This window comes from Branchiostoma lanceolatum, chromosome 4, assembly GCF_035083965.1.
Source record: "Branchiostoma lanceolatum isolate klBraLanc5 chromosome 4, klBraLanc5.hap2, whole genome shotgun sequence".
NCBI classification, from domain to species: Eukaryota; Metazoa; Chordata; class Leptocardii; order Amphioxiformes; family Branchiostomatidae; genus Branchiostoma; species Branchiostoma lanceolatum.
In genome coordinates, this window is record NC_089725.1 from 7,390,629 (window position 1) to 7,400,475 (window position 9,847).

Sequence of the window (9,847 nt, forward strand, 5' to 3'; positions counted from 1 at the left end):
TTGAAGTAGTGTATGCAAAAATGACAATGGTGTCATCTGGGTAAATATCCAACGCACAACTACACCAAATTTCAGGTCCTTTGGCACTGGAGGCCTAGATGTACGTTTTGGTCAGAAAATGGCAGATAAACCTCAATAAGATCATTTTAAAGGCATTTATTTTTAAAGAAATGAAGAAAAAAATGTGGGTATACACTCACTCTACCTGCAAACCAAATTTTAGCTTATTTGGCCCAGGGACGACCGAGATGAATCGATTTGAAAGATTTGACAGGAGGAGGAGAAAGAAACATGAGCAAAAACAAATGTATCGCCCATACCTATAGTATAGCAGGTCCACTTTACTTTACTTAGCAATGATGTTCGCGTCCAAGTGAGTGAATCTGTGAGTGAATCTGGTTGACGTGTCTTGTCTTTGCCTGGGGCGATATCTTGGTTTGGATTCAACATCCGGGCAACTTCAACCGTGAACTGTGTAACATCCCTCCTAGCAGAACCCCCATGTTGTGAATCCACCGTGCACAAGGGGAGACTAAAGGGATTGCGCCTGCGCCTAGACCCCACGATGAGAAAAACAGGGTTTAAACCATTGAAAATCCTTTTTGGTGGGATTATTATGTGAAATCTGGGCAATATAGGAATGACTGTGGTGCGATAGACTCTGTATTTGCTGAATTAGTTGAAATAAATGGTCTTTCTCTACCTTGTGGGTTTTGGCACCCCCTGATATAGTGGGATGGTCTTCAACTGGGTGTCTGAAGACTGTAGGACCTATCCAGGGGGGGGGGGGGGTATGTCTGGAGAACAGCCGTATAGAATTTGTCAGGAATAAATCTGATGACAGTTGACATAACTGGTTAATATTTGAAGGTAAGTTTTTGTAGTCAGTTGTTTTGATTCCTGAGATAATGACACTTTCTTTATCTTTACTTCCCCATAGGGCTACAAGCATTAATGGCATTTATTGTAACACTTAAAAGTCTCCCCACTAAGGTATATAGCTGCTACAATGTCACACTCCAATTGTCCACAATGAACCGTAGCAGACAAACAAATGTTTGGCAAATACATTTTGGATTCGCTTACATACGTATTACTCAACCTTTTTATCCCATATTGTTTCCATCATCACCAACGTCACCGTTCTAATGACCAAAAATACTTCTGACGACGTAATTCTTCCACGCTGTTTTTTTTTCAATTTACATGTTTTAGGAAATAGAACGAAATCCATTACACCACAGCAAGGTAATTATATGGATGACATCCTCTGCTGTCCAAATTTAGCAACAACAAAAAACAAGGTGGGCAAAAACATGATATCACAACCAACACTTTTATTCCTGTATTCAATAATGCAGTACGTGACATGTGACTTGTGTCAACATTAAAACCCTTCAACAGACTAAGATAGACATTTCTAAAGACACCAGGTCATATTTTATCTGCTAAAATTGAACCACAGAACGTATACACAGGTATTGATAGATGGTTAAGGTTTGTCAGGTTAATTCAGCCAATACACTTGAAATAAAACTTTTCACACACCTTACATATGCTAATGAATACATTTAATACATAAATATAAAGATATAGACAAGAGATATGTGGCCATTATTTTACTTGATATGTAGATTTATAGATATGTAGATACATAGATATGTATATATGTATATATGCTGATGTATAGACTTAACAAAGATATAGATATAATGATACATATACTGACGAAAATACTGATAAGTATAATATCTAAGACATCCAAGAGGTTCTAAACCTCAAAAGGTATTATGTAGATTTTTAGATATGTAGATATATAGATATGTATATATGTATATATATGCTGATGTATGGACTTAATACATAAATAGATATAATGATATATATAATGACGAAACTACTGATTCGTATAATATCTAAGACATCCTAGAGGTTCTAAACCTCAAACGTATTATGTAGATTTATAGACATGTAGATATATAGATATGTATATATACATGTATGTATATATGCTGATGTATAGACTTATATCTAAGACATCCTAGAGGTTCTAAACCTCAAACGTATTATGTAGATTTATAGATAGGTAGGTATATAGATATGTATATATGTATGTATGCTGATGTATAGACTTAATACATATATAGATAGAATGATACATATACTGATGAAACTACGATTAGTATAATATTTAAGACATCTTAGAGGTTCTAAACCTCAAACGTATTATGTAGATTTATAGACATGTAGATATATAGATATGTATATATACATGTATGTATATATGCTGATGTATAGACTTATATCTAAGACATCCTAGAGGTTCTAACCCTCAAACGTATTATGTAGATTTATAGATATGTAGTTATATAGATATGTATATATGTATGTATGCTGATGTATAGACTAAATACATACATAGATAGAATGATACATATACTGACGAAACTACGATTAGTATAATATTTAAGACATCTTAGAGGTTCTAAACCTCAAACGTATTATGTAGATTTATAGACATGTAGATATATAGATGTGTATATATACATGTATGTATATATGCTGATGTATAGACTTATATCTTAGACATCCTAAAGGTTCTAAACCTCAAATGTATTATGTAGATTTATAGATATGTAGTTATATAGATATGTATATATGTATGTATGCTGATGTATAGACTTAATACATGTATAGATATAATGATACATATATATACTGACGAAACTTCTGATTAGCATATTATCTAAGGCATCCTAGAGGTGCTAAACCTCAAACGTATCATGTCAGTTGAATGATTAATGATAGCGTTGGGTTAAACATAAATTCACAGAAGTGAAGGAATGATTCTCTTCGGCTACGTTTGTATTTCTTATATTCTTGATTTACAGAAATATGTATGATTACTTGCTGCCGTAGTTTGCACAAGATGGAAACTTGCTTCCCAATGTGCCTGTAAGGCACAGGAGGACCTAATATAAGGCCTAAGGCAACTTAAGGTAGAATGTACAACTATGTGATGCAAGTTTTTGCGCAGTATGATATATATCAACATTCGCGACAGTCAAGAGTTGAATATTTTCTTTTCCCGTTTGAATTTTTATATTCTATAGTAAGGAGAGATATGCGGTTTCCCCTGATGCTTCTAATTCTTCGTTTTCACGTGACGTCATAATCGCGTTCGAACGTGAAGTCAGCTAGCCATGTTGGATGATATCAACAAAGCTGTTCGCTCTGCACGGCTGTGTTGCGACTGTGGTCCCCTCCGTGGAAGGACGCAGCTTTATTCAGAAACGGCCTGGAAGTTTGACAAGTTAACTGCGGGCCCAATGAGTACAGGATATGACCTACTCACCGTTTCTATAATTCTATCTGATATCAAAGTGATAATGCTCTTTTTTAGCGGACTGAAAGTTGTATAAAGTGAACGCCAAATCGACCCGTTATTGTTTACGTTACGTTCCACGTGTGTTTACTTGATACAATGAATGAATGAATTAAACTATGCTTTCTGTAATTTTGTTGACTAAACCTTTGTTATAGTTTGGTTCACAAAGTCACGTGAACAGACTCTTTTGATAAGTTGTACAAGAAAGTTTATCAAAGTTTAACCGGTTAAATTGCGTTCATATTGGGCTAAGCATAGCATGCTAAATCAGCCGGTTAAATATTTTAATCTATTCAACCAGCTATGCTAGGCTTAATATGAACGGGGTCGTAGTGAGATTAAAGCATATGTATCTTCATAATAGTCGGTTACGGATCGGGACCGCGAGTGGATTTTTTTAAAACATCCGTTTAATACATACAACGCCTTTGACTTGTGAACAGAACTTCATAGATTCCAAACCCGGCCGGCATTTTTGTTTATTGTAAAGGCAACAAGCAAAGCAACAATGCATGGGTCTTGAACCAAATTCGCTGCGTCCATGCGAGCCATGCTTGCATGGTCATGCTTGCATTGCCATGCAGCAGCCAATGCCATGCTTGCATGGCCATGCTTGCATTGTGGTGTATTGTGGTGTATGCAAGCATGGCAATAGCAGCAGCCAATGCCGTACAACGGATGCTTGTGCGCTCTTACGGCGCTCTTATTTTAGCCCCTGTCACACTTGTGCGTATATACAAGCCCGCATGAGTTGCGTATATTAACATGTTTTTGGTTTAGGTTAAGTTTGCAGCCGAAGAAGTCATTTCTTTGGTTCGATAACTAAACAACACAATGGTGGGTCAAAGTAGAAAACAACTTCTTCCCTGCAAAGTTTACATAAACCAAAACAATGTTCATGCGCACCTCATACGCACTTGAATATACGCACAAGTGTGACAGGGTCTTTAAGCATGGCGTGCATGGCGTGCATGGCGCTCTCTGCAGCTGCGCGCTCCCTCCGCGCTCCCACGGCGCTCGCTGGGCGCTCTAGCCAAATTGAGGTTGCAGAGAGAGCGCGGCGAGAGCGCCGTCCCAGTGGCAGTGCCGGAATGGGGGCCTAAAGGCCCTGTCACACTTGTACGTATACTCATGTGCGCGTGAGTTGCGCATTAACATTTTTTGGTCTAAATACGGTTTTCGGGGAAAAGGTTGTTTTTACTTTGACCCATCGCGTTGTGCACCCTAGTGATCGAACCTAAGATATCACTTATTCGGCTGCAAACCTAGTCTAAACCACAAAACATGTTAATATGCAACCCATGTGGACTTGTATATACGCACAAGTGTGACAGGGGCTTAACGTAACGCAAACACCGCACTTAAAATCATGCCGAATCAGACGTTGCTGTAGGATAAGATACGTAATTGCAGATGAACATAACTCGGTACATGTAAATGAACCAGAAATTTTCATATGTACGCGTTGCCGATTTTGACAGAAGGTTCCTGAATCCGGTGGAGCGGCTCCTATGCGCGGTAAAATGATTCTCGCAAACACTCGCCTTGTTTTGTGGAGAGCGGAGAGCTGAGTATATAGAAAACCATCTGAAATGCTGATTTTTTTTTTATACAAACTTATCAAAACCTATTGATGCAACTTATATATCAAGTGTGGTTAGACTACTCAATGATCCACAGGATGGAGACAAAAACAGCACACTCGGACCCGCAGGTAACTTTGATAGTGCCGTTGTTCTATATTCAGCCGCGCCCGCGCGTGACGTAGCGGTTTTCGAACGTTCCGTGAAAACGAAGAATTCTCTTGATCTTCTCCTCAAAAAGCATGCTGCCGCTCCTGCTAGGGCCGCCGCCTGTATTACGCTATGCACAATAGCAAGCAATGTGGCCCTGGCATAATTTGAAGCTGTGTAAGGTCCTGTCACACTTGTGCGTATATTCATGTGCGCGTGAGCTGCGTATTAACATTTGTTTTTGTTTGAGTAAGGTTTGCGGGGAAAAGTTGTTTTCTACTTTGACCCACCGTTGTACAGCCAAGTGATCGAACCTAAGAAATCACTTATTCGGCTGCAAACTTAACCTAAACAAAAAACGTGCTAATACGCAACTGATGCGGACTTGTATATACGCACAAGTGTGACAGGGGCTTAAGGCAGCCTCCAGAGGTCTGAAAATCCGTTATGGACTGTTGTGATTGGCCAAGTGCACGGCACTTAGTGGCCTCATCTGGTCTATCCATAGGCGGTAGGCCATCGAGTTTTTGTTGAAATAGGCATTACTGTGCCGTATATATATATAAATTCCGATGGTCCGTCCACTAAGGAAAAAAAAAAACGGAAATATTTCAGTGAATCGTAGACTAACGCACTGACTGTGTACTAGGCCTACTAAAAGATTCCCGAGAACTTACTCTAACACCGACTGTGTACGAGTCGATCCACTGAAAGATTCCCGAGAATCGTACACTAACTATAACAACCACAACGCCCGATCCGCACTACCTGTGTACTTGATCCACTGAATGATTCCCGAGAATCGTACACTAACTGTAACAACCACAACGCCCGATCCGCACTACCTGTGTATTTGATCCACTGAATGATTCCCGAGAATCGTACACTAACTGTAACAACCACAACGCCCGATCCGCACTACCTGTGTATTTGATCCACTGAATGATTCCCGAGAATCGTACACCAACTGTAACAACCACAACGCCCGATCCGCCGTCTATTCCAAAGAACCATTCGAACAGATGCCGAAGTCACCCGAAGGTTGCCGAGTGCCGGGTAGTGTTAAGAACAAGAATAGATAGGTAGGAAATGCAGTTTCAAAAGCCTTTATTTTCGGCGAAAACCCGCCATGAAATCAAACACGTTGATACTACTTATAATCTAGGGGTTACTTACTAGCCATGTAGAATTCCTTAGGATACAATACCTCATTTTAAAGGAGATATGCGGCATTTTATAAAGTCCTATTTCCGGGGGACAGCGTTACCAGCAGTGTGGCAATGACATCATTGATAGCCAATAAGACGCAAGACCCAGATTTCCCGCCACGTTCGAAAATGGAACCATTATTCGGCACGGCGAGGTCCAGAGATTTGTTACACTCTAACGTGTGATTGGTACCGTCTGTGAAAAGGAAACGGAATACAGAAATAGCAAAGACAGTTGTTGATGTAAGCGGTGGGTGTCGTTTGTTCGTAATGATTTTCTTAGTCAGGCCGTATTCACTGAGTACGTCGGGCCGCGTAGTTAGTAGTAGCTTATTTCCCTAAGAAGCGCCGTCGAACGTGGTTCTAAGTCACCAAAATTGCTGTCCACCCCAAGTGGTAACGCTGTCCACGGGTAGCTTTTCCTACCCTGTGATTTTTATGAAGTTAGCGAAGTTAGGTCTTGACGGTTCTACAGTTTCGAACAGTTGGTTCGCGAATGCGTTCGAACAAACTATACTCCCGCCGGCCCTTGCGCGAGCTGTGACCAGAACACGTAAGTAACAACTGATGCTATTCGTTGCGCGGACTGCGTGTACTACGTGTAGAGAACAGTATGGTTATCGGGATTCCTTCTTCAGTGGTCACTTTGGTGTTTAAACAAAACAACAGCGATTTCAACTAAAACTCGGTGGCCTATCGCCCATGGTCTATCTTTCGGAACAGTTCGTCAGGAGTGGGACGCTTCTTTGGGTCGACTGTCCAGCAGGACCTGATGATTTTGTACACCGACATCGGACAGTTCTCCGGCTGCTGCAGACGAACCCCTTTCTTCAGTAGTTCCAACATTGTGCAGACGTCGGGGTGCATCGGACCTCCAGCATAGCGCGGCTCCTCCCCAAAGCTGGCGATCTCCCACAGCAGCACGCCGTACGACCACACGTCACTCTCACAGGTGTACATCCCGTCCCGTAACGACTCCATGGCCATCCACTTCAGCGGCAACAGTTCCTCCTCCCCACCCTGGCTGGTGCGTTCGTACGCCGACGACATGTAAACGTCACGCGACAGTCCGAAATCCGCGATCTTGGCCACCTTCCTGCCGCTGATGACGACATTACGAGCTGCAATGTCCCGGTGCACGATCTTGAGTCGTGCCAGCTCCGATAACCCACTGGCCACGTCACAAGAAAAACCTAGGCGCTCTAACAGTTTGCTATTTCCCGTAGTCTTACACTGTTCACGCAAACCCCACAGGTACCGCCGCAGTTCTTCGTTGCTGGCGTACTCTACCAGGATGTACTGAGGCTCAGACTTAGTCATAACGCCATAAAGTTTCACCACATTCGGGTGTCCCTCTTTGTCCTCGTGGATCCTGGTGAGGATGGTCATTTCGCGGCGAAAGTCACGGGCAGCCGACGCTGTCACGCGGTCCGGCCGGATACGCTTAGCGGCCACCAAAACCTCGTAGCCTTCGGTCACGCGCAGTCTTCCCCGTACGATATGGCCGAACTCTCCCTGGCCGATCATGTGTTCAAAACGAATGTCTTCTTTGGCTACTTCCCATGGTGAAATGGACGTCATTTCTAAGTCCTCAGTTGGGTCTTCCGGTGTTCCGAACTCTCCCTGGCCGATCATGTGTTCAAAACGAATGTCTTCTTTGGCTACTTCCCATGGCGAAATGGACGTCATTTTTAAGTCCTCGGTTGGGTGTTCCGGTGTTCCTGCGCGTCGGCGACCCCGTTTTACCAGGATACTAGTCACGATACAACCGATTATAGTAATGGTCACGCGCAGTCTTCCCCGCACGACATGGTCGAACTCTCCCTGGCCGATCATGTGTTCAAAACGAATGTCTTCTTTGGCTACTTCCCATGGTGAAATGGACGTCATTTCTAAGTCCTCGGTTGGGTGTTTCGGTGTTCTTGCGCGTCGGCGACCCCGCTTTACCAGGATACCAGTCACGATACAACCGATTATAGCAATGGTCGGGATAACGGACGCCAGCACAACAACAACGACTTGACTATTATCAGGAGTGGAGACGTTCTCACAAAACTCACCCGACTGGCCTTCAGCACAAATACAGCTGCCATTGACTGGATCACACGGGTTGTTGTTCTGACAGTTACAGTCCTCACTGCAGTTCCGGCCGAATGTGCCAGGCGCGCATGTGTGCTCACACCTGTCTCCGTGACGGCCCGGAGGGCACAGACAACCCTCCCACCTGTCACACGTCCCTCCATACTGACAGTCACACACTTGGCTGCAAGCTTCCCCATGATAGTTAGGTCGGCACTCCGTAGCGTTGAGAATGAAAGTCGCATTAAAAAGTTGACCATCTTCAGCCTGCACCAGACAACTATATCTGCCGTTAGCTGTTTCTAGGACCGGCTGAAAGCTGATGGAGTTGTTCTGTACCGCCCGTTCTTCGATGACTTTTGCGTCGTTATTTGTATTTCCTGATTGAAGAACCCACGTCATATTTGCTACATGAATGTGTGGAGCCAGGCAGGTCAAAGTTAGATTGGTACCGATGTACTTCACGACTGAATCGCCAGGTGCCTCTAGGATGACGACTTCGGGCCATGGAAAATCACATGCCCTCCCTCTCCAGCCCGGACGGCACTCACACGCACCGTTAAATCCATGGCAACGAGCACCGTTCTTGCAAACACAGTCTTTGTCACAGTACATACCGTACAAGCCCTCAGGACATCCTGTAACGTTGTACTGAAATGTGTACACAAGGCTTCCCCATCCAGCATTGAGCGTGACGTTTGAGCTACATCGCATCGAATGTAGTAATGTGGACCGTATTCTAACTCTATAAGAATAACATAAAGGCCTCTTATTTGGAACGGACCACTTTGTACCCATTGAGGAATGGCGTCATTGTGAGCAAATTCCAAGTTCAAGAAAGTAAGCTTCCCTTTACTCTTCCCCTCTAGGTCGTGACAGTTGAGTTCGAGCTTACCTTGTTGTGGTCCTTCAAGCGACGCGAAGAGAAACCTTGTATCTGTATCGACTTCCAGCATTGCAGGACCAACGATTCGTAGGGAACAATCGCCTCTCAAAACGAAGTTATTCGGTAAGTCCATGGCGTACGGCTTCCAACCTTCCAAAAGTTCGCTATTCGTCGTAACTTGACCTCCGTTAACTGAAGTATAAAATTTGTCATTGCTGACTACGGTATAATTCCCGCCCCTCTCTCTGTCTGGAAGGACTGGCGTTTCACACAATTTGTTATAGAATGGTGGGTATCCCGGCACGTCCAGGACGACGATGACGAGGGTCACGTACGAAACGTTTTTATTCCCGGTGTTCGTCAGTTCCACCGTCAGGTTGTACAGTGAGCGCAACTTGTAGTCCAGCGGAGCGGCAACGATCAACGTCAAGTTCTCGTCGGCACGAACCCCAAACCGTCCCGAATCGTCCCCAGTAGTGATGTTTACCGAAAACGTCCCGTTGCCGCCTTCTGCAGAACTGACGTTGCTGGCGGCAAGTAAATCTCTCAGCTG

The 9,847-nt window shown here is 43.4% G+C and overlaps 1 protein-coding gene across 1 annotated transcript; it reads right to left on the minus strand.

Moving 5' to 3' along the window:
- Positions 1 to 5,619: 5,619 nt before the first annotated feature.
- On the minus strand, positions 5,620 to 9,534 carry LOC136432391 (uncharacterized). Its single transcript, XM_066423637.1, has one exon. The coding sequence runs from the start codon at positions 9,204 to 9,206 to the stop codon at positions 7,023 to 7,025; it is 2,184 nt and encodes a 727-aa protein (XP_066279734.1). The 5' UTR covers positions 9,207 to 9,534; the 3' UTR covers positions 5,620 to 7,022.
- Between the last annotated feature and the right edge of the window lie 313 nt (positions 9,535 to 9,847).